Here is a 27,720-nt window from a genome sequence, read left to right on the forward strand (position 1 = left end):
TCAACATTTTACATGTTTTAAAAAAGAGAGACCTTGCCATTAAACTCAAGGTGGTGGTGGAGTTCTCCTCAAAAGGCGCTAGCGCCTTGGCTATTTGGAGTGCAGTAGAAATCAGGCCCCAATGATTCCACTTGGCGGGGGCGCTGGCACCCCTGCACTGCGGCAGGACCTCAGCACTGCGGCAAACAGTTGCGGTTGCGCAGCCAAAGTCGGAGGGGTGGCTAGCTGCGCATGCGCAGGTGGAACTGGTGTGATTAGCCCTGCCGCAGTGACTGGAACACAGAGTGGAGTGGTCGCCGGAGATGCCTGAAGGTCTGTTCTGAGGAGCGTCTAGCAGCGCGATGGAGCGGGCCAGGTCAGCTGTGTGGATGTCTTCCCTTAGAGACAGCCTAGGAAATACTCATTTTGGTTTGTTCAATGTTCCAAGTTTGCCGAACTTGGAGTATTGTTGTATATATTCGGAATCCGGGTCCTAAAGTTCTTTGTTCTAGGGAACTGACTGAGGGTTTGAGGCTTGGTTGTACCTCCTCGGAAAGTGTTCTGTCCATGTCATGTTGTGTCTTGGCTGGTATATATCACTCTAGTGTGTCCCATCAGATCCTTTCTAGAGTGGCCTTTTGTCCTTGAGATCTGAGGCCATGACTGTGGTTTGGGAGGGTACATTGTGATGGCCGTGGTGTGAAAGGCAGGGGAAGATATGATGGGATAGGATCAGTGGGGAGTCCACAGTACCAAGGAGGGGACGATAAGGTAGGACATACGGTAAAAGTGACAGTGGTATGGGGGGGCGGGGTACCAGGGTAGCTACAATGGCGGTGGTAAGGAGGGGTATTTGGGGTGAGGTGTCCACAGTGGTGGTTTTAGTAATGGTGGCCGCCATGGTGGTGGTGGGAGGGAGCTTAAGGTGGGCTGTTCATGGTGTCGGTGGTAGCGAAGGGGTCGCCATGGTGGCCATGCTGTTGGTTTGGCGGTGAGCGAGGTGGCCACTCTTTTAGTGATAATGGAGGGGATGGCAGGGTGACCAGCAAGGTGATTTTGGTGGCCATGGTGGGCGGGGGCAGCAAGTGACCGTCATGGTGGTGGTAGGGAGGGACTGTGGTGGGGAGGGACGGCGGGGGTGGCTGCCATGAGGGTGATACAAAGAGGGTGGCACATTGAAAAGGGTGACCCACCAGGGTTTATTATGTGTGGGGGCGGCGGAGCAGCCATGCTATTGTTGAAGGGAGGGGGGCGATTGGATGGTAGTGGGGGTGGTGATGGTGGTGTATGGGAGCTTTGGCCGAGTGGCCGCCACGGTTGTGGTAGAGTGAGCTTGGTAAGAGGGGGCATTGGGGTGGAGGCAGCGGACAGGGAATTTGGTGAAGGCCTGATGCAGTCGTGAGTGGTCCACAGCCCCCAGTTTGAGGAAAAGGGAGAACGTTCAGTTTTCTCTGACCTGAGGCAGTCTTAGGTGTTGGCTGCTGCCCACCGTTCACCTGAAGGGATGGCTGAAGAAATGTTTGTCTGTCATAGTCCCTCGTTTTTGTGGTTTTGGTGTAAGATTAGGGATATGGCGTGCAGAGCTTGCTTTATGAATTTTGTGAGAGTCATGCAGGTTCTGGGCTGTAATACTGCAGAGGTGTCTCTTGTTTGCATTGATTTTCTGCATTCGGAGTAAGGTTTTCGAAAGTCGCTTGGGGGCTCTTAGGGGTCCAGTGCCGCGTCACAAGCATTGTGCGACTCGCCAAAGATGGCTGCCGCTGCAGATGTGCAAATCTGCGCAGGCGCGACAGGGTAGGGGGCAGCCACCCCCTCCCCAGTGCCGCAGTGGGGGGAGGGGTAGTTTATGTAGCCTCTGCCGCGCGGCAATTTCAGCGGCATCCTCAAAGCGTGGTGCTAAGGGGAGGAGGCGGGCAACAGTGGATAGCCACCCCCTCCAAAGTGCTGCAGTAGGGAAGGGTGCAGGATTTGGGATGCGCAGGCGCAACAGAAAACAGCGTCTCTGCCCTGCAGTGGGGCGGGCACCAGAGGAGGGGGTTTGCGCAGCCTCCGCCTGGTGGGGATGGCTGCCACCCCCCTTCACCTGTCCGCTGTAATGGCTGCACCTTCCCTGTTGTGCTGCAGTGGGTGGAGGGAAGGAGGACACAGAATTGTTGAGCCTGTACCTTGAGACACCCCCCCCCCCACCTTTTCCCCATAAGGTCACTTCCAAGGGGAGAGGACAATGAGGCAAAGGATTTGTATATTCTATGCCTGCGTGGACTGGCAGCCAAGCTGTGCCCCTGCCTTTCTATGGTGCTGTAGAAAGGAGAGATGGGGGCCTGGAGGGCAAGAAAGGCAAAGCCATCCTATGATCCACAGTGCTACGGGTGCAGAAGATTTTAAATCTGTGTTCTGACTTTTTAGAAAGGCCCACCTTTTCATTTTCATAGATTCCCTAGGTTGTATTGTGAACAATCTAATTGTTGTTACTATTCAGAGGGGATTCAGTAACCCCTTAAACAACTCTCCTTCCTATAACATTTGATTTCCATTTTCCAGATTTGGTCACTCTACACCTGCATCACCTTTAAGAATGTGTTTTATTTCTTAATCTTTGGATATTACTTTCGTGATGTCGCTTTTATGGACAATTTCCTTAAACCGGGCATCAGGGCTTCTCCAGGGTTCTTAGGAGCTGAGAATTGTAAATTTCGTGTGCTCAAGAACAGAGGAGAGCATCAGAAGAGTAGAATGCTACCGGGGTGTGAGTATTGAATTAGGGACTTGTTGCCCCCGTTTTATTTTTAAAGTGATACTTTTGATCGATCAGTTTTGAAGTTGGAGCTACTGTGAAAACTTGGTGAGAAAGTACAATTAACAAAGTAACTATTCTAGTATTCCGTATTCCACCTTTTGTGGGAGGCATTTTCAAGGATATTGTTTTCCTTCACAGGATTTTGATGGGCTTGCCTTTTCTTTTCTTTTCTTTTCTTTTCTTTTCTTTTCTTTTCTTTTCTTTTCTTTTCTTTTCTTTTCTTTTCTTTTCTTTCTTTCTTTCTTTCTTTCTTTCTTTCTTTCTTTCTTTCTTTCTTTTTCTTTCTTTCTTTCCCTCTCTCTTTCTCTTTCTTTCTTTCTTTCTTTCTTTCTTTCTTTTTTCCTTTCTTCCTTTCTTTCTTTTTTTCCCCTCATCTATCGCAAACAATATGTCTGGTTGTGCTGAGTTGGAATGTAATTAAGGAAAACGTAAACCCAGAAGCCTTGGAAAGCTTGTTGTGGAATCTTTCAGAGTAGTTTTAAAAATAGCAGAAGTCTGGAATTTTGTTGCTCATTTTTCCTACTTGTATACACGTACTGCCTCAAATAACTATATTTTGATTTAACTTCTGATCATTTTGGCTATTTGCAAAATGAGTGTGTATTATACTGGTCAGCCATTTTGTAGTTTTTCACTCAGGCTTAGGATCTCAATATGGCGGATCCCTTTGGAAAGACCTCTGAGGTTTCAAGGTCTCTGCTGAGCCTGTTGAATATTTGGCTTAGTATGTGGGCTTTTTGAAAATCATTTTGAAAATGATCAGTCAGTGTGAACCCTTTCTGTGGTTTAAAGTGAGGAAGCAGTCCAGGGATTGTTGTATTGCTATCTAGGGCAAAGTACTGTCTGGTTTGGGTTTATTTAGAGATTATTTTGTATTAACTTGGTTTGCCAACTGCATCTGTCCAGTGCTTCTTTGCTGAAATACTTTCTGTATATGTGGTGATGCTACATCTTTATTTCTCCCCTTTACTCTAAATGTGCTCAGATTTGTTTTTGAAAAATTCCACATTTAAGATGTCAAGGCCTCAAAATTAATCTCTTAATTTTTTTAATTGGAGTTTAGTTGACACAGAATGCTCTATTAGTTCCAGATGTACAACATAGTGGTTCAACAACTCTATGTGTTGTGCTATGTTCACAAATGTAGTTATCATCTTTCACCATTAGTGCTGTTGATATGGTATTTGACTTTCTCTGACTTGTTTCACTTAGCATTAACACCCTCTAGTTCCATTCATCTTGTCAAAAATGGGAAATTTTTACTTTTTATGGCTGAGTAATATTGTATGTGAATATATATGTTGCATCTTTATCCATTCGTCTATGGGCAGATACTTATATGATTGCTTTCATATCTTGGCTATTAAAAATAGTGCTGCAGGCAACGCAGGGGTACCCGTGTCTGTGTCTTTTTGAATTAGTGCTTTTGTTTTCTTTGGGTAAATACTCACAAGTAGAATTACTGAATCATAGGCTATTTCTATTTTTTATTTTATGATGAACTTATATACTGTTGCCCACTGTGATTACACCAGTTTACATTCTCCCCAAGAATGCAATCAGTAGGTTGTCTGTTTGTTTTGTTGATGTTGTCCTTTGCTGTGAAAAAGCTTTTTATTTGGGTGCAAGCCCTATAGTTTAATCTTGGTTTTGTTTCCCTTGCCAGAGGAGACCCATGTAGAAAAATGTTGCTGAAGCCAGTGTCCAAGAAATTACTGCTTATGTTTTCTCTAAGGAATTTTATGGTTTCAGGTCTGACATTTAGATCTTAAATCTGTTTTGAGTTTCTTACTTTTTGACACTGCACTCTTGTGCTCAGATATATTTAGGAAGAATCCTTAAAGTAATCAGGGCATGAGTATTGTCTCAACCTGACAGGGACAATGAAGTTTTTGATCTTCAGTTTACATTTGGATTTTATTGCGGGTCCCCTTTATCCCCGCCTCTTTTGTGGCCCAGAGCCAGGAAGCTTGAGTAAGAGTTGTTGATGGTTAAGGTTGTCTCCTTCACTAACAAATGTTGGGTAAGGAAGTGATTTCTTTTGCCTCCTAGTTCCTGAATGCTGATGGCTTAGAATTTACTTTTTAATGATACCATGGGTTTTGTTTGAGACGAACTGACTTTGTTTATGAGATCTGTAGACTGAGATGACCTCATATTTTCTTTTATTTTTCATTCTTGAGATCTTAGTAGTTGAATTTCAATTAAGTTTTTTTTTTCTTTTTTTTGGTAGGATATAAGGCATATTAAATATTTGACAATGTTTAGGCTACTGGGAAAAACATTGTGTGATCTGATCACTTTTAAGTAAGTTGTATGCCTAACGTGGGACTTGAACTGACAACACCAAAATCAAGAGTCCCATACCTGCATGCTCAACCAACTGAGCCAGCTAAGCACCCCATCTTTTTTCCTTTAAATGCTTATTTTCTGAAAGCTGGTTTCTAGGTTGGAAATGCAGTAGGAAGATTATAAATGCAAACACATGTATGCATATTTAGAACAAACTTCTAATGTTATCAAAACACATCTGCTCATAGATGATTTTACATGTAGCTTTAAAAATGGGTTCAGAAAATTGAATAATTCGTATGCTGGTTCTTAAATGAACTCAGATCCTTTCATACTGAGCAACTGGTATGAAGGGGTAAAGGAGCTGAACATTTTCATTTTAAAGATTTTTTGGTAATGATGTATTCTTAATTATACTATTAGGTTAATCATAATTGTCCATGAACATAGACATTTTTATTATATAATTTTAATATAATATTGTATTAAGTATATTTGTGAAGCCATGTTTCATCAGTAAATACTTAATTACTTTTTGGGACTGAATGACATTCCATCGTATTGAATATACCATACCACACCATATTTTGTTTATCCATTTTTTGGTGGTTGTGCTTTGGGTTGTTTCCACTTTTTGGTTCTTATGATTAATGCTGCTAGGAACAATCACACTCAAGTTAATGTTTTTTTATTTCATTCCCTCTAGGAGTGGAGTTACTGTGTCAAATGTTAACTATATTGTTCACAATTTTAGGAAGTGCCAGAGGCTGCACCATTTCATGGTCCGACTAGCAATTTCTCCACCTCCTCCTTCACTCCTGAGGTGTGAAGTGGTGTGTTTATAGTTTGATTTGCATTTCCCTAATGACTATAGTGATACTAAGTATATTTTCTCATGCTAATGTAAATTTGTATGTCTTTGGAAAGCCGTCTGTTCTAATCTTTCACCCATTTTGAAGTGGAGTTTTGTTATCAAATTATATACTCTTATCATTTAAAACTCTTGATGTACAGATGTGATGTGTAAATGATTTCTCTTGCTTGGTTAGAACATTAAAGTTTTTGAAGCAATAAAGCACCTTGGGCTTACTAGAAAGCTATTTGATTGGATTACTTTGGTTCTAACATGAATTTTAAAATAGCAAAACAGTTCAGAGAATTAGCTTTGGGGCTATTTCCTTTGAATTCTGGCTTTCAAATAAATATGTTGCGTAACTTTTATAAAATATTTTTCCTTCTATCATTTCTGATTTAACATTTTTAAATTGCAGTTTTAGGAGTGGTTCCTGTAGTTTCTAACATGGAATACCAGGTGCAAGATTTCATGCTTAGATCCATTGAGCAGCCATTTTGTGAGCTGTTCTGCAAATCATAAGATGGTGGTAGCTTATGGTATTGGTTTTCCTTTTTTTTTGCTTAAGCATCCCTTTTATCTCTTATTGTGCAAATCCTAGGAAAACAGCATTTGCATAGGAAGTTGCTTAAGTAGAAATTCTACATTTTCAGCTTTATGCTTTATTCTATTCTATAGGATCTATCCTAAAAAGATATTTTCAGACTAGTTTTGAAATCATCATTGCTGTTTTCTCAGGGTATGCAGGTATGGGTAGTGAGTAGGTCAGTGTATATAAACGTATTTCAGTGAATGTAAAGTTTTAATCTGTACATGTAAAAATAAGTGGAAATACTTTATTTTTGCTTAACTGATATCATCTTCACCCCACCACACCGTGCTGTTCTCTGACATTAAAGGGCTTCTAAAGGGGAAAGTGGCTTTAGGATAGATCCTGACTGTTGGAAGGTATTCTAATATTAAAATTTTGTCTTGTTTATTTTCCCCCATTTTTATTGAGACACAGTTGATGTATATTACTACTGTACTTTTTTTTTTTTTTTTTGAGAGACAGAGAATGGCGGAAGGGACAGAAAGAGGAGCAGACGGGATCCCAAGTGCTTGGGACTCTACTCTGACAGCAGAGAGCTTGATGTAGGTCTCAAACTCAGGAACCATGAGATCATGACATGGGAGGAAGTCAGATGGTTAACCAACTGAGACACCCAGGCACACTACTACTGTACCTTGTTTTAATTAGATTATAAGCACTTTAAAATCTCCATCATATTAAATACAGCTCTAAATAAGCCTTTAACTAAGTGGTTATTTTAAAGTTATTGAAGTCTATCAAATAAATTCTGCTTTCTGTTTCAGGGACCGCTTACACCTGAGACGGACCACGGAGCAGCACGTACCAGAGGTGGAAGTACAAGTTAAACGTAGAAGGACAGCCTCACTGAGCAACCAAGAGTGAGTACATTCTGGGTTGAGAACCAGTTTAGGTCATAATTATTTTTCAAATCGGAACAAAGTATAATGCAATGAGGGTGTATTGAAGTGAATTTATTAATGAAAGAACCATAGGACTGTAATATAGAAAATATAGCAAAATGGTTAAATTATTCTTAAACATGTGGTACTAATTTCTGTTCAAAAATTTAGTAAAGTGCATTTCTTTTTATCCCATATGTGTATGTGGATTATATCTTCATTAAATTCTACATCTTTCAACTTTGATATTTAAATTATGCCTGTTTTATTTATGTTGTTACTAAACTACTTTTTCTATGTTTGCAAAATGTTCTATGCATTTGATGGAATGCTAATTTATATTTATACTTGGCAATATTCAGATTTTTATTTTTGCTTAGTGCATTTATCCAATTAAAAATTTGAAATGCATGGGGCACCTGGGTGGCTAAGTTTGTTAAGTGTCTGACTTCCACCCAGGTCATGATCCCATGGTTTGTGAGTTTGAGCCTCACATCGGGCTCTGCACTGACAGTTCAGAGCCTGGAATCTGCTCCAGATTCTGTCTCCCTCTCTTTCTGCCTTTACACCACTCACACTCTGTCTCTGTCTCAAAAGTAAATAAACAATTAAAAAAAATTAAACATTTTTGAAGTGTACACATTTTTTCCTTCTCCTTAGTTAGGATATCTACATGTAGATACACTTTTAAATTTAGATTTCCAGAAGGGGGATTTTAATATAAAATATATCAACATTTTTAATGATCTGATACATACTGAGTATTTATTGGAACTTGTATTTTGTTTCTAATCTTGACAGTATCAGTGGGTGGCATTTTTGGCCCTTTCCCAAAGCTGTTTAATTTTGTTATTTTCCACAATTACAAGTAATAAAAATACATGAGTATAGTCTCTTTAAAACACATAACATTCAGGTAAAAAGTATTCACTTCAACTTACCATCAGTTGTTTCCCATTCCCTCCCTGGAGATAACCCACAGGTATGTAGATGTCTATACTTTCAGATCTTTTTCTGTTTATTCATGTGTATGCACACATGGTAGGGAGAGGAGGAAGGCATACTTGTGATTTGTTTGGCTACATATGTAAGATTATTGTTCTGCAATCATATATCTTGGGGGGGTCTTTATGTCACTGCATATAAATCAACCTTATTGTACAAATTTTAGAGGAGGGGTGGTATGATAACATAATTACATTCATAATTAGCTTACTGATATTTAGGCTGTTTGCATTTCTTTTAAAAAAATTTTAATGTTTTATATTTTTTGAGAGAGAGAGAGAGAGAGACATAGCACACGTGGGGGAGGGGCAGAGAGAGAGGGAGACAGAATCCAAAGCAGGCTCCAGGCTCTGAGCTGTCAACCCAGAGCTTGAAGTGGGGCTCCAACCCATGGACTTTGAAATCATGACCTGGGCACTCAAGGACTGAACCACCCAGGCGCCCCTAGGCTGTTTTGCATTTCTTAGCTATTATAAACAAAGATAAGGACAGTCAATTTGAAAGTTAATATTCATTATTATTTACATTTTATTTCTCCCTCAAATATAAGGCTTTTTTTTTTTAAAGCTGTTAGAAAATGGCAGTAGCATTTTGTCTCCTATTTTTGTTATTTGCACATTTTACTTGTAGGAATATTGCAATATATTTTCACTTGTACATTTAAAAAAAATTTTTTTTTAATTTTTATTTATTTTTGAGACAGAGGGAGACACAGAGCACAAGTGGGGGAGGGGCAGAGAGAGAGGGAGACACAGAATCTGAAACAGGCTCCAGGCTCTGAGCTGTCAGCACAGAGCCTGATGTGGGGCTTGAACGCACGAACCATGAGATCGTGACCTGAGCTCACTTGTACATTTTAAATTACTGGTGAGGCTAATGATTTCCTCATTTTCCCTATTTTATTTATTCTACCTGACCTCATTCTTTTATTACATTTTTATTTGGGGAATTACTTTGAAAAGAAGTATTTTATAAATGAATATTTTATATAATTTTTCCTTTATAATAGACTTTTTGCCATGTTAATTTTCTCTTATAATGTCTTTTGTAACTGCAAAACTCTTAAAAGTGACATTTTCTTTTTTTTTAACTTTTAAAAGTTTATTTGAGAGAGATTGAGATAGTGCAAGTGGGGGAGGGGCAGAGAGAGAAAGAGAATCCCAAGCAGGCTCCATGCTGCCTGTTCAGAGCCCAATGAGGGGCTCAAACTCCCGAAACCATGACATCGTGACCTGAGCTGAAACCAAGAGTTGGACGCTTAACCAATTTAGCCACCCAGACACCCCAAAAAGTGACATTTTCCCCAGAGTCTCTAGAAGTATTTGAGGTTGTTTAGAGATTGGGGTGGAGGTATTGGGGGGGGGGTTTCTTGAGGGAGATCTTTTGTTAGTGTTAATGGTTCTATCATATTTGTTATATTTTGTTAGAGCCATTATCTTATACAGGAACAGTGTGCACCAGCATAACAGGTAATCTCTTCCTCATCTTCTTTAAGCATTCCTTAGGTGTCATTTTCTTGTCTGCATCTTTGGAAACATGTTACTTTCAAAGAAGAAGTAACTTCATTTCCTGACTTATTCTGTATATATTATATATAAATACTAGAGGGTGCTAAAATGAAGGAGGGGAATTTTGAGTTAGGGAAATAGTGTAATTTACCCAGTAACCTCTCTCTGTTTTGAGAGTGTGTGATTATGGGGATGGGTAAGCAGTATGGATATTCTCTAAGCCCTGGTACATATGCTCAGGATTCTCTCAGGATTGGGATATTTGATAGTTATAGTCTGTTTATTTTAATCATAATCCATAAATATCCCACCTTTTGCCAAACTAAAAGACAGTATTCCTGAGAAATTGTGTGTACACCAGTTCTAATGGCTAATGAAGGATTGCTATTCATGTTGCATCCAAGATACGAATGAAATTGAATAAAAACTAAAACTTTGCAGACAGAACATCCATCCCACAGACCAACCATAACTATTAATAGAAGCTAAGTGATTTGTACTCCTGAAATTGATGGTTAGTCTTTCTTCTAATAGATCTATCAAGTAATCAGTTTTGGATTTGGGGGCTGGTGAATGTCTTTCCTGTTTATTGATGTACTGTAAATCTGAGAGAATTTGGAGATTGGGGCCGGAGAGTCTTCTGGAGAGACCATTTTCTGTACCCTTTCAGATGTTTTTCTAATTTTTTTAAATGTTTTATTTATTTTTGAGAGAAAGAGAGACAGAGCATGAATGAGGGAGGGGCACAGCGTGAGAAGGAGACACAGAATCCGAAGCAGACTCCAGGCTCTGAGCTGTCAGCACAGAGCCTGATGTGGAGCTTGAACTCATGAACCATGAGATCATGACCTGAGCCGAAGTTGGACGCTCAACTGACTGAGCCACCCAGGCGCCCTTCAGATGTTTTTCTAAATTTACATTCTGCATTTCACAAAGTAAATGTTATGTGTACTGCATCTTATTTTCTCAGTTTTACTTTAATCTTCAGTTGGGTTTCAGGTTAAACCCAAAAGAGACACTCCAATAGGAGTTTAAAGAATCAAAAAAAACATTTTTTTTGGTTGAAACATGTTTTAAAACCTTGTTAGGTCAGGGGCTTAGTTGCCATTTGGTAATGAAAGGATTGGAAATGAGAACACCCAAATAAAGATTTAATTATTCATTGATTAGAATGGGACAATTTAAAAGCATGGGCAGGGGCGCCTGGGTGGCGCAGTCGGTTAAGCGTCCGACTTCAGCCAGGTCACGATCTCGCGGTCCGTGGGTTCAAGCCCCGCGTCGGGCTCTGGGCGATGGCTCAGAGCCTGGAGCCTGTTTCCGGTTCTGTGTCTCCCTCTCTCTCTGCCCCTCCCCCGTTCATGCTCTCTCTCTGTCCCAAAAATAAATAAACGTTGAAAAAAAAAAAATTAAAAAATAAATAAAAGCATGGGCAATGTAATTCAGATTCTCTGGAGTTAATGTAGACTTGACACATTAAGGGTACAGTTCTCCATAAGATGACCCTCAATTGAGATACCAGCTGCAAGCCTCAAAGTTTCTAGGCCACCTGAACTTTTCAACAGCTAGATATAATTCAAAGTTTCCATTATTTTCTCAGGTTCTGTAATTTGTTAGAATGATTCACAGAACTCAAGAAAGCACTATACTTACTATTAAGTTTACAATATGGGATACAAATCAGGATAAGCCAAATGGAGAGACTTCTAGGGCAAGATCTGTAATGTCCATGTCCTTAGGATGTAATAGACACTCAGCACATCAGTGTATAGGTCATCAACCAGGAAGCTCACCAGAACTTTGTGTGCCTTCTATAGTTTTTATTAGAGTTCTAGTACTTGAAATGATTGAATAATTGGCCATTATGATTGAAGTCCATCTCACTCTATGCCATCCCTTCCCAGGAGATCAAGCTCAAAAGCCCCACACTCTAATCACATGGTTGGTCTTTGTGCCTTGGCCAGCCCTTATCCTGAATCATCTTGTTAACATTAATTCAGGTGTGATCCAAGGGGCCCACCACGAATAATGAAGACACACTCCTATCACTTGGTAAACTCAGGTATTTAGAGGTTACTTCTCAGAAACCATGGACAAAGGTTAACACAATTCTTTATTATACAACAGAATGTTTAAACTGTTATTTAAAAACTGGGGCACCTGGGTGGTCCAGTCAGTTGAAGCGTCCGACGTTGGCTTAGGTCATGATCTTGTAGTTCAGGAGTTCCAGCACTGCATCAGGCTCTCTGCTGACAGCTCAGAGCCTGGAACCTGCTTCAGATTCTGTGTCTCCCTCTGTCTCTGCCCCTCTCCCACACACTCTCTGTCTCAAAAATAGAAAACATTAAATTTTTTTAAATGTTATTTAAAAACTATGGAAAATAGTGGAATACCTTTTGTGAAACCCGTTTCCAAATCTAACTGCTATGGAATAGTTATATATATATATACGTACATATACACACACGTGTGTATATATATATACATACACACACATCACACACACATACTTAACAAGGGAAGACTTGCTGGTCATTACTTTTTATGCTTGTTTTGTTAGCCAGTAACACTTTGTACATTTCTTCATCATTCTTAGAATCAGATTCACAGCCTGATTACTGATCCATAGGGATAAGTTAAGGGCTTTTCTATGGAATTCCCTTCTGACTAATAGGTAGTCAGTTTACAGTTTGAGACTCTAAAAAGCCTGGGCCCTGGTAGTTCCTTGTTTCAGGTGGTTACTCAGGAGTAAGAGAATGGATGACAGTCTTAACATCTCCTGAAAATGGCTTAGCAAATGCCTGACTCCTCTTACTAGGGGTTAAAGGATTGTTTCCAGATAGGATTGGAAAGTGAGTAATGGATATGGTACTGATGGTGTCTCCACCTTTTTAAAAAAATGTTTGTTTATTTATTTAATTTTGAGAGACAGAGTGAGTGGGGAAGGAGCAGAGAGAAAGGGAGACAAAGAATCCCAAGTAGGTTCTGTGCTGTCAGCACAGAGCCTGATGCAAGGCTCAAACTCCTGAACAAGGCTATCATTCATTACCTGAGCCAAGAGTATAACGGTCAACTGACTAAGCTACTCAGGCACTCAAATACAGGGCTTTTTAAACCAAAAGAACTTTTTTTTTTTAATTCCTTCAGTAGTATCCTACTTATCCAAAGTGGTAAGTATCCTGTTCCTTGCACATTCCTGTGTACACAGAGACTCCTGTTTCTTCTTAATAGTCTCTTCATAAGGTAATGGCATGCTCTGACCCTAATTGAGGATCTTTTTAAATGTAAGGTCGCCACATTTTCTTTGGTATTGTTATCCATATAAGGCAAATCTCTTTTATATTTATGTGTATTGTGCTCTTGTCATAGGTGTCAGCTCTACCCAAGGCGATCTCAGCAGCAGCAAGTACCTGTGTTGGATTTCCAGGCGGAATTGAGACAGGCATTCTTAGCAGAGACACCAAGAGGTGGTTAAAGCAGTATTGGAACATCCAGGTTAGCTGATTTCCAAGTGAAAAACCAGGTTAGAGCTGATACAGTCATAGTCAGTAATAAATAATGTGCTTGGAGGTCACTTTAGTTATTTGGGATATATTAAATTTTTTTCCTTAAAAATTTCATATTACAAGCAGAAAGTTAAAAAATGTAAAAGCAATAGGATCTTGACATTCTTACCTTGATATTTTACTTTCCCAGTTATACATGCTTGTTAAGTAGTTTTGCTCATATCTAAATTCTATTGATTTTTCAAATTAATCTTATATGAACATACTTCATTATAAATGGCTGCTAAATATCTTGTGAATCAATGTTTTGTAATTACCTTTTGTGAGAAACTTCATCTTTTTTCCTGGTAGTATCAATAAAGCTTCAGTGGACTGCTGAGCATAACCTATCAGATGGAATTATTTCCTCAGATATGCAGATGTGAAAATAAATTGAATCAGGAATATAACCTTAGGGTACATTTTTCTAAACTGTATTACAAAGTATTAGTCTCTTTTGCCCTGAAAATAATAGAGTGCCTGATGACGCTACGCTTTAACCTGCATTGGTTGTTTTAACTACATATCATTTGTGCCTACTGAATTATAAATATACATCACATTCTTAAATAAGCTAAATAATTTCCCATGCATATTTGCTAACTATTCCTTTTTTTGTTTTCTCTTTTTTCACTTTTGTTTTCAACAGTGTAGTTGAATCAGCTGATAATGTATCAGTGTATTTGATTCAGCTGACAATGTAATAAAATATTATCCATGATTTTTTCACTGTGATGTAGATTTATTTACAGTCTGTCTTTCTATGTATTATGTGACCTTAAAATTTTAAGATTTGAATGACTCCAAGGGTTTAATACACTTTTTAGAAACTAGGAGAGAAAGGGAACTTTTGGATGAATTTTCTTCTAGATTTTCTTTATTTCTATTTTTATGTATTACCCCACAACTCAAATTAATTAGACTTGTTTATAGCTACTATTTTGACTTTTAAAGCAAAAGAGAAAAATAAGTTTTCTGAGAAAAATTCTCCTCTGCTGAATCCTTTACTCAGCATTCTCCAGTAATAATAACCTGGAATTGATTGTAAGGCAGTGGAATTGATTCAGGCAGTAGAATCTGATCATTGTCCCCAGCTGTTCTCAGAGTAGGGCCATCTTTAAATGACTCTGAACAATTGATTTTTTTTTTAACCAGGAACGTTTTGGCTTTTCAGTGCATTTCATATACTCTTGTAAGTTCCTAACTATAATTTTATTTATTTATTTATTTACTTACTTACTTACTTACTTACTTACTTACTTACTTACCTACCTTACTTACATGAGGCTTGAACTTACCTCAAGATCAAGAGTCACATGCTCTATTGACTGAGCCAGCCAGGTACCCCTATTATTTAAATCCTATATTATAATCTATCTGTGAGTACAATTTTCTGATGTTATGTTTTATTCTAGTCCCAAATGCTAGTTAAACAGCACTCATTTACTAGGATTATTCTACAGCAGGGATTGTTAAAGTATCTGACCCACTCACTGTCTGTTTTTATATAAAAAAAAAAATTATTGGCACACAACCGAGTAATCGTATTTATGTATGATCGGTGGCTGTATTTGGAATTACAGCAACAGACTAGAATAGTTGTAACAGATTAAATGGTAGGCAAAGCCTAAAATTAATCCTCTTCCTTAAAGTTGACTGGCATCTTAGAGAACCACATTCAAAGATGAAAATACCAGGTTGGGACAATGGATGAGTGGTGATACTATAGAATGTTGTAAAGAAAAAGGGGTTATAGGAAAGAGTGTATATAAATGAAGTAAACATTACAAGGTAGAGAATCAGATGAATTTCTGGGATGAGGGTGAAATCTAACAATTAGTCTAAGGAATAAATGTAGATGGGTAGGTTTTTAAAGATATTTTAACAATTGATATGCTTCCTTTTTTCCTATAAAAATCTAAAGCATCCAAGTGATAGCCAAGAAAAATGTGAAAGTAAACCAAAGATTTTTAAACCTACCATAAGGTTGAATTTTCTTTCATTTTGCCCATTTTCTTTTTTTAGTTGGAATCATGCTTTTAACAAACTTATTTTGTATTTATTCCACTTAAATGTATATCATTAATGTTTCCTCATTTTATTATTGCTCATAATTATGATTTGTTATGAATAAATGACAGTTCGTTCATTATTTACTTTTCCCTTGTACTTGTTTTTTTTTCCTAGTTTTACTATGCTGTTACAAACATTAGTTCTATATTTTAAAGATATATTTGGTATGTTAAATTTATTAGGATAAGAGTCTAGGATAAGGACTGCAGGGTATAAATATTAGTATGACTCTTAAATGTTTTGTTCCATTGCTGACAGCATCATAAGCATTGTTGATTGCCATTTAGAACAATTACTACTAGTGCTAGTTTCTCAGTACCATCTGTGGTGCCTTTTTTTTCTTTGATAAATAAACAGTTCCAAAAAAGGAAAATTGTGTGTGCATGTGTGTGTGCGTGTGTGTGTTGTGTGTGTGGGATTTAAACTGGCCTTGCTTTCTGGATGAATAGTGTCCATTTGTTTGTGTTAACCTCCTTTTACTTGTTAAGCTTTTTTGTATATTTTTCTGTGAAGGGTGTGCTATTTTACCAGATTTGAATGAGCACTAATGCATTACCATTATTATATGATTTCTGATTTGCTTTATGTGACTTGGCTAGGATTGACCATCCTTCTTTTTTAATGTTTATTTATTTTTGAGAGACCGAGCACAGGTGGGGGAGGAACAGAGAGAGAGGGAGACACAGAATCCAAAGCAGGCTCCATGCTCTGAGCTGTCAGCACAGAGCCCGATGTGGGGCTCGAACCCACGAACTGTGAGATCATGACCTGAGCTGAAGTCTGACACTTAGCAGACTGAGCCACCCAGGTGCCCCAACCATCTTATCTTTTCACTTTTTTTTTTTTTTTAAGTTTTGTCATTAGAAAAGTTCCCAAAAGTTTAAGAACTTCTGTGGAAAATCTTACAATGTTTGAGTCAGGGACTTGGGCCATTTATTTGCTTATGTGCCTTTTGATGTAAGGAGATTTATCATAACTGCCAATTCATCAGTGCATTATGATTTTGCTACTCTTTTCCTTTTCATGAGGCATTTTGCTGTCATTTGTTGTGAAGATATATTTGATCAATCTCCAAAGTAATATATCATTTTCCTGTTACAAGGGTTCATGATTATAGTGTACTAAATTTAGGGATAAGAGATAACTTTCTAATTTCAGGTCCTATTCATTAGGGGAAGTCTTTCTTAACCACTCTAGTCAACCCCTTTTCTGAGTTGTAATATGTATGTATATACCTTATTTTATACAAAATATTTTGTATCATATTACATGTCCCATATCCCCAGTTCTCTAGGTCTCCAGTTCTTTTTTTTTTTTAAGATTTTTTGGGAAATCAGTATTTATTTTTTGTTTTAGTGTTTATTTTTGAGAGTGAGCACGTACAGATGAGCTGGGATGGGGCAGAGAGAGGAGGAGACAGAGGATCTAAAGCAGGCTCTGTGCTGACAGCAGAGAACCCGATTCAGGGCTCAAACTCACAAACTATAAGACATGACCTGAGCCAAAGTAAGATGCCTGACCGAGTGGACCACCCATGTACCCCTCCAATTCCTTAGTCTGTAACTCATATGTCGAGGTGCATTTTTATACTTGATAACTGGTTAACAACGTTTAGTAGTTGTGGAAGGGGTTTAGAAACTCAGGGTAGATGAAGGACAGAAGCAGGACTGACTGGCTTTCCCTTTTTATTCTTCTGCTATACAATTGTTCAAATTTATTGGTTTCTTACAGCTAAACTATGAATTAGGTCTGATAGTTGTGTGTTCACTGAAATGTCAGGTGGGACAGAATATTTCAAACTGAGACTGATGGGAAAATCCGTATTCTGAAATCTTTTTGGCATCTGAAGGTAAAAAGTTTTGTTTTGAATTTGAAATTTTTACTGGAGAGGTGTCACCTTAAATGCACACTTGATGCTGGTTTCCATTGCATTAATCCTTGTAAGATACCTTTCTGTGATTACATTTTTTTCCCCTTAAATGAAATCTTGAAATCTAGCCCTACCATCTTTTAATTTTCTAATAATCACTGTCTTGTGGCTAAGTATTTGGTAGCATATCTCCATTGTTGATGGTAAAAAGGGTATGCTCCAGTAATAGTGTCTTATTGAGTGGTTAGCTTTTTTGTTTGTATTGTTTTGTTTTTTTGCACTAACGGTGATCTAAAAAGCAGTGTTACAAACTTTCCACGTTATTGAAAGATCCTGACATTTTGCATTTTAACCAGCTTTACTAATGTATAATGTATATACCATAAAAAATCACCGAAATTTTTGTAAATTTACTGACTTCAGCCATTGCCAGGAACTCTGAGAACTTTCCATTTTCAAAGTAAGGTCCCTTATGCTCATTTATATACATTCCCTGTTTCTACCCCCAACTTCAGGTTACCACTTATTTACTTTCTGTTGCTGTGAATTTTTTTGTTTCTATTTTTTTTTTCTGTTTCTGTAGATGATTTATTTTCTGTTACTATGGATTGCTGAAGATTTTAAATCTTAGTAGATATAAAAAATGAAAGTAGCTAATGACTAGAGGTAAAAAATATGTAAGTATTCTTAAATTTAGACTGCTTTATAGATAATCCTGTCAGAATTCAGAACATCTATATTATAGACCTTAAACTACTGTGAGTTTGGGTTACAAACTACATTGATTTGGGGAGAGGAGGGCATGCCAGTCTGCTGATTTGAACAGATCTTTTGAGATCATTACATGTCAGTTTTATGCAAAACATTAAGTCATATACAATGTTGGATGCTGTAAAAGGGGGTATCCTTGATGTCATTGTATCTTTGAAGACCTACATTGGGTAGATGGGGAAAAGAGACAAGTTTATAGATATTATAGTCAGTTATGGTAAATGTTAGAGAAGTATGGACAGTGTTAAGGACAGTATAGGCAGAAAGTCTTTAAGAAAAAAATGCACAAAAAGTGCATGATAGTTTGCATTTGGAGAACAAAGGTTAGGAGATAATTCTAATACCAGGAATTTATTTTTTAGAAAATCTGATATCCAAAATTCTCATAATATACTTAACTGCCATCAAATTTTTGTAAATATAGGGAAACCTCTTTTCTACATCTTACCTATTCTTACTGAACTCTTTCTTTCATACCATTCTGTTCTCTTTTGATCGAGTGTCATATAGTTCCACATGGAAAACTGTCTTCAAAACATTTCTTTTACCTTATTGTTTTGATGTTATGGTTCACAACCACTATTTTGATGATTTTATTTTCACATCCTAAAATACAGGATTCATAATTTACTGAATCAGTATACTTAGCTGTTTGCAAAATGTCTCCATTGAAGACAAAGGACAAGTTTACTGAAAATGTTTGTATTATTAAAAATAAAATTATGTCAGATTTTGTTTATACTAGGCTGCTTTTTTGCATAAAACCAAATTCCCATTCAAGAGTAATATAATTTGGGTGTTTGCTTTCTAAATAAGTATAATCAGTAGTTTGAGATTTTTTTTCTAGTTTTGATTTGGTTGCCATACTCAGTAAGAGGAGTTTCCATAGTATGTTGGGAAAAATGATAACACTGTTATAAATCATGTTCTTTTGATTGCTAAGAAAATTACCTATATATCCGTATAAGCAAGTAATCAGTTGTTTTATGCTCCACTTTAACATAGGACGTCATAAGCAGGTACATGATAATGCAGTTGGTTCTTGGTAAAAAAATTATTTAGAATTACTTTGAAGAGGTTTTGGCAGGGTCAAGGAGGGGGATTTTGAGGTTGAAAACCTTTAGGTGGCTTAGCTAAGAACAAAATTTTAACTAATTCAGGAGAATAATTCAGATGGCTGTGAAGCTTAGGGATATATCAAAATGTTGAAGTTGAGATGATGGGTTAACTTAGGATCAGAGAATGAAGCACCACCTAAAGTAAGGATGAAAAAAGAAAACACTACATTTTTTGGAATGGAAAATGAAAGTGATTTTTTAGACATTTAAAAATGTATGCATAATATAAAAATTTAATAAACACTGTCAATTTTAAGTGTGTAAAATGTGGAAGTTAAGGTGAAGGAATAGTGAAATTTGGTGTTCATGTGGTGGGTATGGAACATGGGAGGTGTTTTTAAATATGTATGTTATGGTGATTTTCATGCAAAATTGTCTGCCTGTTTTTAAACATGGTAGATTGCAGTGCAGCTAGATCATGCTTTCCTCTGCAGGCTCCATCTACTGTTTGAAGCTTCTGCCCCAAGCTTGCATTGTTTGTAGGAGAACCTGCGTCATACCTTTATCTGTAGCCTTCCCTTAGGTATTAAGAATCCTGAAACCTTTCTTCGGACATTGGATTTGGTGGAACAGCAACCATGGTAAGATGTATATTAAGGCAGAAGGGTGAAAAGCTACTGGAAGGGCCTAACATAATAGTTTACCAGAGTGTGGGGTGTCTTTGTGTTCTTGATGTTAGAAACAAGAAATCAATCTTTAGAGATGGCATCTCATTGTGTGGAATATCAACTGAAGAAGAGCTATATCCCTTTTCCTATTTTAGTGATAAAATGATTTGGAAAATATCTTTTTTTTTTTTTTAGTTTATATATTTGTTTTGAGAGTGAGAGAGAGAGAGCAAGAGGGCCATGCAGAGAGGGAGAGAGAAGCCCAAACAGGCTCTGTACCGTCAGTGCAGAGCCCTACACAGGACTTGAACCCACAAACTGAGATCATCACCTGAGCTGAAGTTGGCCCTAAGCCACCCAGGCACCCTAGTTTGGAAAACATCTTAAGAGGGATCTTATATGTGAGAAAATACAGAAGAGAGTTTTGGTCATGATTTACATGATTTACAATAATAACGGACCATCCTGAAGATGGAGGACCCTTACTTAGGTTACAGTAGACATGAAACGGAGGAGGGCACCTGGGTAGCTCAGTTGATTAAGCGACTGACTGCGGCTCAGTTCATGATCTCGCAGTTTGTGAGTTCGAGCCCCGTGTCGGGCTTTGTTCTGACAGCTCAGAACCTGGAGCCTGCTTTGGATTCTGTGTCTCCCCTCTCTCTACCCCTCCCCTGCTCATGCTCTGTGTCTCTCCATCTCTCAATAATAAATAAACTTTTTTTTTAAGTAAAAAAAAAAGAAAATGGAGGGATTTAGGACATTGGGCTTAGGTAAATACACACACAATTAGTCTGTCAAGAGATACAGCATCCTAATCAGGTTTGTGGTTCTATTAAACTTTAGATAATTGAGAGCATGTATTCTGTTAAAGTTTAGATAGTTGAGAACATATATTCTCAACAGGAAGGATATCCCAAGGCAGCAAGAGTTGATTTTGAGAAGTAGAAAGAATATTTGATTTTACAATGGCTTGTGGTGTTCCAAAGGACCACAGGATATAAATACAGATACAATATTATCAACATTTTAAAATTTCAGTGGAGTGGGTGATTTAGGATAAAATTTGTAAAATTTCAGAGAGAGAAAGAGGGCATGTGTGCCCACAAGTGAGGGAGAGGCAGAGAGAATCTTTTTTTTTTTTAAGGTGTAAGAATTAGTGGCCTATTTTTTATTTATTGTTTATTTATTGAGAGAAGAGGGGAAGGGACAGAGCGAGAGAAAGAGAAAATCCCAAGCAAGCTCTGCTTAATCAGTGCAGAGCCCAATGTGGGTCTAGGTGTCGAACTCACATACCGTGAGATCATAAGCTGACCGGAAATCTGGAGTCGGACACTTAACCAACTGAGCCACCCAGGTGCTCAGAGAGAGAGAGAGAATTTTTTCTTTAAAGTTTTTATTTATTTTGAGAGAGAGAGTGAGAGCAAGTGGGGGATGGGAAGAGAGAGGGAGAGGGTGAGAATACCAAGCAGGCTCCTCACTGACAATGCTAGGCTTGAACTCACAAACCATGAGATCATGACACGAGCTGAAGTCAGATACTTAACTGACTGAGTCACCCAGCTGCCCCATGATAAATAACATTTTTAAAAAGTGCCTTAGTAGGGTAAATGAAACCAAAACAAGTTTGAGAAACATTGATCCAAGTTCTGAGTAGGAGGAGATACAGGGTTTGATATAACTAGGACAGAGGCCTTTGGGGATCTAAATAGTGGTTTGTATTTGCATTGAGTTGATGGGAGTTGGAGAGTTTTTTTGATGGAGGTAGCAATTTCCCACTGTTTGGATAGATGGATAGATGTCTAGGGGAAAAGAAATAGTCTACAGGGTCAAGTGTTCTGAAGGAGGGTGGAATTTGGGATTAGAATTGGGAAAGGAGAGGAATCAGAATACTAAAAGGAAACTAGATTTGTGAATCTGATGGGGAAGAAATAGGATGATGGGAAACTGCATAGTCATTCTGAGAAGTAGAGGGTTCCACAGAGTAGAGTTGACCTGGGTCTAAATTTGGTCCAGTATCTTGACTGTGAAGGTATTTTTGGAGACAACATGGGAGGGAAGATGTGTTAAGGAAACAAAGTTTGGATTGATATAGGAGTGGGGAAGAAATGGTGGGGAGGGTTATAAAGTAATTGCAGACAGCTTTTCTTACTCATTTCAGACTGTGGGAAAGAGCAGCAAGATGCTGCAACACATTGACTATAGAATGCGATGTATCCTGCAAGATGGCCGGATCTTCATTGGCACCTTTAAGGCTTTTGACAAGCATATGAACTTGATCCTCTGTGATTGTGATGAATTCAGAAAGATCAAGTAAGACCACTTTGGGTTTGGATAATGGGATATTGAGGGAGAGGATAATTGGAGTAAGGGATTATAGAGGGTAACTGAAGGAGGTCGGGTTAGTCTGTTTTCTAACCTCTTGGCCTAGAAGATCAGAGTCTCCCAGTCTTTTTTTTTTTAATGTTTATTTTTGAGAGAGAAAGAGAGACAGAGGATGAGCAGGGAAGGGGCAGAGAGAGAGACACAAAATCTGAAGCAGGGTCTAGGCTCTGAGCTGTCAACACAGAGCCCGACGCAGGGCTTGAACTCATGAACCACGAAATCATGACGTGAGCCAAAGTTGGATGCTTAACTGACTGAGCACCCAGGTGCCCCTACAGTCTCCCAGTCTTGAAGTCATTGTATTTACACTACTGTTTTAAGTTTGCAAACACAGTTATGAACTGAACTTGGAATAGAACTGTACTGTATGAGCAGAGTATCAAGTTATATTTATTTAAAAAGTTAATCTTATTAATAGGTTAAGTTCTGTAGCATTCCTTTGGACTGAAGGGATCTTATGAATAACAATTTACTCTTCATGGTTGAGGAATTAGGATATGATTAGAATACTCTAGGCCAGATTTAACATTTGTTCAGCCAGCCTCTTTGCATGCACCTTGTTTTGTCAAAATCGTCATGTTCAGTGTTGACCTGGTGTCAGTTCTTAACCTCTTCTATTATATTTTTGATTTGCCCATTTAATTTCTTCAGGAATATCCTGTGTGCTTGTACCTTACCACATTAGGCTTCCCTCTTTGTACCTGTGACTAGGGAGCTTCCTTTCACAGAACACTGTTGACCCTCTGCAATAAGATCACAAGAATTGGTGGATCTTAGTGGCATCCTACTTCCATTCAGTTGACTTTTCATTCAGAGTATTTGAGTTGGTATTTGTAATATCTCTGGACACTCAAGATGGCTTTGTTTTTTATCATGGGGCAGGACTTACAAGGTATCACTCTTGACTCTTGGCTCGATTTAATTTATTGCCACAGTCTATGATATACTATTCAGAATTTTAATTTGCCCACTTCACTTAGGTTTTATTAAAAATGAAGAAAAAGGTAGGTGATGCTCACCTTCACCTGCCTGCTGTAGTCTGTTCCTCTCAGGCAAATTTGAATAGAATTCATAACATATGCTTTATCTTTCCCTTTTCATGTATTCTCAGTCTCCTTGCTGTGCAACAAGTAGGGTTATATCAGAAATTCTAAGATGGTGAATGTTTCAGTGTTATTTTTTTTTGTTTGTTTAAATAATCTAACTTTTTACTGAAAATAAAATAAACCCTTATGACATTGAGAAATACTGAAGGCATTTGATGAGAACTTTAGCCATATTAATTTCTCTGTTTAACATCTTTAACTAAGTTATGGGGATAATTTCACATGGATAATGCTTTAAATTGTGCATTTTTCTCTGTGATGGTACTCACAGTTTTTGAATGATATTGTGTCAGTAGCTTTTAAGTATGTAGATTTTTGCTTCTGACCATTGTGACTTTGTACAGAGTTTTTGTTTTTTTTTTAATTTTTAAGATTTCCCATGGTTATATAAGTGATATAAAGGCCAGGAATACAACAGTGTCTCTAATTCAAAGCCTGTTTTTTCTTTATCATTTGGTATGACCTCATTGTTCCTGTTCCCATTTTAGTTGTCTGTCACCCAGATTTACTTAGTTGAAAATGATTTAAAAACATACTTCCCATTTTAACATGAAAACACATTTTTGGAAGTTTTAGCCATATCATTTTCATCTGAGTTTCATGAAGAAGAAATTAGTTTTGCTGTAGTATAACATTGAGGGAAGATTCTGGAAAATTTTAATAGGAAAAGGGCTTTAACATTTACCCTTATATGTAAGTGAGTCTAGTGTTTTGTTTTTGCCTTTGTTTTGTCATAACTTAGTAATAGCATGAATATATTGCCATCAATTGTTGTCATGTGTATGTGTTATTAAGGTGAAATGTAAATATTTTAGTGAGTGATCCCTAACTTACCTTACTAAAATTTGTTTCTGCTCTATAGGCCAAAGAATGCGAAGCAGCCAGAACGTGAAGAGAAGCGGGTTTTGGGTCTGGTGTTGCTACGTGGGGAGAACTTGGTCTCTATGACAGTGGAAGGACCACCCCCGAAAGATGTAAGGAGTACATAGGGCAGGACAGAACATTAGTGTGGAAGGACATAACGTTATTTGAGATGATGCTAAATCAAGGTACAATGAGGCACAATAAATAGTATACATTTGTTAAATAAAATGTGCCGAGCACTTAATGTGAGTTCTTACTTGTCTGTATTTCAAGATTAAGGACTTTCTAAAGAGTTATTCTGTGGGTTGGGTACTACCTAGATAAGGTTAGAAGTGTCTTATTTGTATTCACAGTTTGACAGATGTACATTTAATCTGCTGAATGCCTCCATGGTACACTTGTCTATTGCTGTGAATATAGAACTAATATAAGCTGGGTGGTAGGAAAAATGGTGGAAAGCAGTGATCTTTTAGGAATAAGATTATTGATAACTTTGGTAAATCATTTGATTTCAAACTAATTTTTCTTGTTTCAGACTGGCATTGCTCGGGTACCTCTTGCTGGAGCTGCAGGGGGTCCTGGGGTTGGCAGGGCAGCTGGCAGAGGAGTGCCAGCTGGTGTTCCAATTCCCCAGGCTCCTGCTGGATTAGCAGGCCCTGTCCGAGGGGTTGGGGGGCCATCCCAACAGGTGAGGAACTAGGAGGTTTTATATTATTGAGAGAAAGTGCCCAGAGGCAGAGTAGATTTAAAAGCCTGAGTGCACATCTTATACTATGTAAGCAGCATACGCTATAGAGAGTGATGAAAGACAGATATACATTAGGAGGGGAAAAGATTAAAGAAAGCCACCTTGGTAAGAGTTACTTACCAGTATTGGTAAGTAAAGAGAAATATGGCTGGGTAAACCAGAGTTGAGAAAATGTAAAAGGCCTTACTAGTAAAATAGGGCATGTTAGGTTTAAAGGAGGATGTGTTAGTGCCAAGATTTTTTTAATGAAAATAATGGAAGAAGTAAAAAAAATGCTATTATTTCACATTTAATAAGCTGTGGTATTCACCATTTATTTTGTATGTGAATAATGAGAGGATGCGCCTTACTTTTACTATATCTGACCATGCCTCCTCAGGTAATGACTCCACAGGGAAGAGGCACTGTAGCAGCTGCTGCAGTTGCTGCTACTGCCAGCATTGCTGGAGCCCCAACTCAGTACCCACCAGGACGGGGGACCCCACCCACTCCTGTGGGCCGAGCAACACCACCTCCAGGTAAGGAATCCTAAGGAAGTAAGAGAATTTGGTTCTCAGATATATATAGGTGTTTTGTGAAAACATTGTATCATCTTGAGGAAGTGATAACTAAAAATACCATAAGAAGATACTGAACAAAGAACCAGCCCTTTAAGTACCTCACTAGTTGCTTGGAGTATATTTCCTACTTTTAAACAATACTTTTTAATGAAAATCTGTGGACTCTTGTGTTGAGGATGGCTTATGTGGTAATGGTCCAGGAGAAATTCTTCAACTCTCTGCTTAATATTTAGGCCCATTTCTTTAAATACTGTTTTGTGTTTTATTCTGTGTTATTTGCTGAGTTTATTTATGAGGACTTTATTTCTGCCATTTTTCTTTTCTAGGCATTATGGCTCCTCCACCTGGTATGAGACCACCCATGGGCCCACCAATTGGGCTTCCCCCTGCTCGAGGGACGCCAATAGGCATGCCCCCTCCAGGAATGAGACCCCCACCACCAGGAATTAGAGGTGAGTGGTTATACTTCTGCACAGTGGTGCCAGCCGGGCCCTTGAATATTTATATGATGTTTTTCTAATGGTCCCATGGAACTTTGCTTTTTCTTTTTCCAGGTCCACCTCCCCCCGGAATGCGTCCACCAAGACCCTAGGATACTATTGATCCTTCTTGAGTCACTTTTTTCCCTGCAATGTCTCTTGTGAAACTGTGTAGAGTGTTTGTGAGCTTTTGTTCCCTCTTTGCTGCATTAATATTAGCTAATAAAATGCACAGAGCAATTAAACTGCAAGGTACTGCTGTATGTTGTACATTTTTTTTTTTGCCTGTTGACTTTGTTGAGGTCAGAATGAAGACTGGGATTTTTCTGGTCTTAAAGTTATTATGGATGAGGTGAATTCTGTTAAGCAATGCATTTAAATAATTTTCTCTTTAATTCTTAAGATAAAATGGTTGTGATACCTGATTAAGCTTCCCAGCTTTCACTTTGTGCATTGACTGATAGCTTGTCAGTAACCTTGACACAAGAAAACTCTTGACCAGGGTTTAAGTGACTGGGCTAAGACTTACACATGGCCTCCTCCACTTTAATGTGCCATACATACCTGAAGGGAAGAAGGGATGGAATGAAAGGCCTTGTAAGGCCACCTATGGAAGGAAACTTGTACTATATCAGACTTTGTTCATTAAATCAAAGGATTTGGATTGGAGATACTACTTTTCTTGGAAGTTTACCTCAGTTGATCAGCTTTTGTAGTGTTTTTGTGCTTTGCGTGATCAGAGTAGGTGATGTGATTCTGGAATAATCATCACAACCTACCAGTAAGTATTTACTTACACATTGTTAAAACTAGAGGAGATTTCATATTTGAGATAGGTTGTTACTTAAAATAAAGGCGACTTATACCCTAAAATGTCATTGACACTATTGAGCACAGATTATATCCAACTGTATCACTTAGTGATATACTGTTAAGTGTTTAAAAGAGTGGACAGTCTCTTCCAGTTAGATAATTGAGGGATGCTCACATATGTAGATAAAGATTGAGTTGGTTATGCAACAGTGAAGTAACTTTTAAAAGGAAGAGGAAGGAGGTTTTTAGTTTTACTGCTAACTTTTCAACTAGAAAATGAATCAGTCCTTATTGATTGTAGGAGTTAGCTTATAAAATACTAGTTAAAGATTGATATTAACTCCTTAATAACTTAAGACTGGTAGATTGGGGGTGCCTGGGTGGCTCAGTCAGTTAAGCGTTTGACTTCGGCTTAGGTCATGATCTCACGGTTCTTGAGTTTAAGCCCCACGTCAGGCTCTGTGCTGACAGCTCAGAGCCTGGAGCCTGCTTCAAATTCTGTGTCTCCCTCTCTCTCTGGCCCTTCCCCTCTTGAGCTCTGTCTCTCTCTCTGTCTCTCAAAAATAAATAAACATTAAAAAAATTAAAAAAAAAAAAGACTGGTAGATTGGTTGTGCCTTCTCATTTGATTTTACCAACAGAGGTTGTATGCATGTCACCATTTCCATCTTTGATTTTTTTTTATTTTTTTAAAGATTTTATTTTTATGTAATGTATGTGCCCAATACGGGGCTCCAGATCATGACCCTGAGATCAAGAGCAGTCCTATCTGTGCTTTACTTAGTAAGCCAGCCAGGTGCCCCCCTGTTTCCATCTTTTAAATCATGGCCTTTAAACCAGTAGCCTCCCAAGGAAAAAGGACCCTCAAAATTACTGCAG

The 27,720-nt window shown here is 38.1% G+C and overlaps 2 protein-coding genes across 8 annotated transcripts; both read left to right on the top strand.

The window, feature by feature from the left end:
* Nucleotides 1-211: 211 nt before the first annotated feature.
* On the top strand, nt 212-19,804 carry SNURF (SNRPN upstream open reading frame). 7 transcript variants are annotated; one of them, XR_006704483.1, is made up of 5 exons: nt 212-355; nt 7,278-7,373; nt 13,274-13,427; nt 14,605-14,641; nt 17,976-19,804. XR_006704483.1 is itself a non-coding variant. In XM_045448916.1 (4 exons), the coding sequence occupies exons 1-3, from the start codon at nt 342-344 to the stop codon at nt 13,377-13,379; spliced, it is 216 nt and encodes a 71-aa protein (XP_045304872.1). In that variant the 5' UTR covers nt 212-341; the 3' UTR covers nt 13,380-13,427; nt 19,716-19,804. The 7 variants fall into 7 exon arrangements, 4 of the variants coding, with proteins under 4 accessions (XP_045304872.1, XP_045304871.1, XP_045304873.1 ...); XR_006704484.1 differs by having other exon boundaries at nt 13,274-13,399; XR_006704482.1 differs by having other exon boundaries at nt 13,274-13,399; nt 19,716-19,804.
* Nucleotides 19,748-26,279, top strand: SNRPN (small nuclear ribonucleoprotein polypeptide N). Its single transcript, XM_045448914.1, has 7 exons — nt 19,748-19,862; nt 22,048-22,199; nt 24,240-24,351; nt 24,777-24,929; nt 25,369-25,507; nt 25,876-26,001; nt 26,104-26,279. The coding sequence occupies exons 1-7, from the start codon at nt 19,860-19,862 to the stop codon at nt 26,139-26,141; spliced, it is 723 nt and encodes a 240-aa protein (XP_045304870.1). The 5' UTR covers nt 19,748-19,859; the 3' UTR covers nt 26,142-26,279.
* Nucleotides 26,280-27,720: the final 1,441 nt, after the last annotated feature.

This window comes from Leopardus geoffroyi, chromosome B3 (assembly GCF_018350155.1).
Source record: "Leopardus geoffroyi isolate Oge1 chromosome B3, O.geoffroyi_Oge1_pat1.0, whole genome shotgun sequence".
Classification (NCBI taxonomy): domain Eukaryota; kingdom Metazoa; phylum Chordata; class Mammalia; order Carnivora; family Felidae; genus Leopardus; species Leopardus geoffroyi.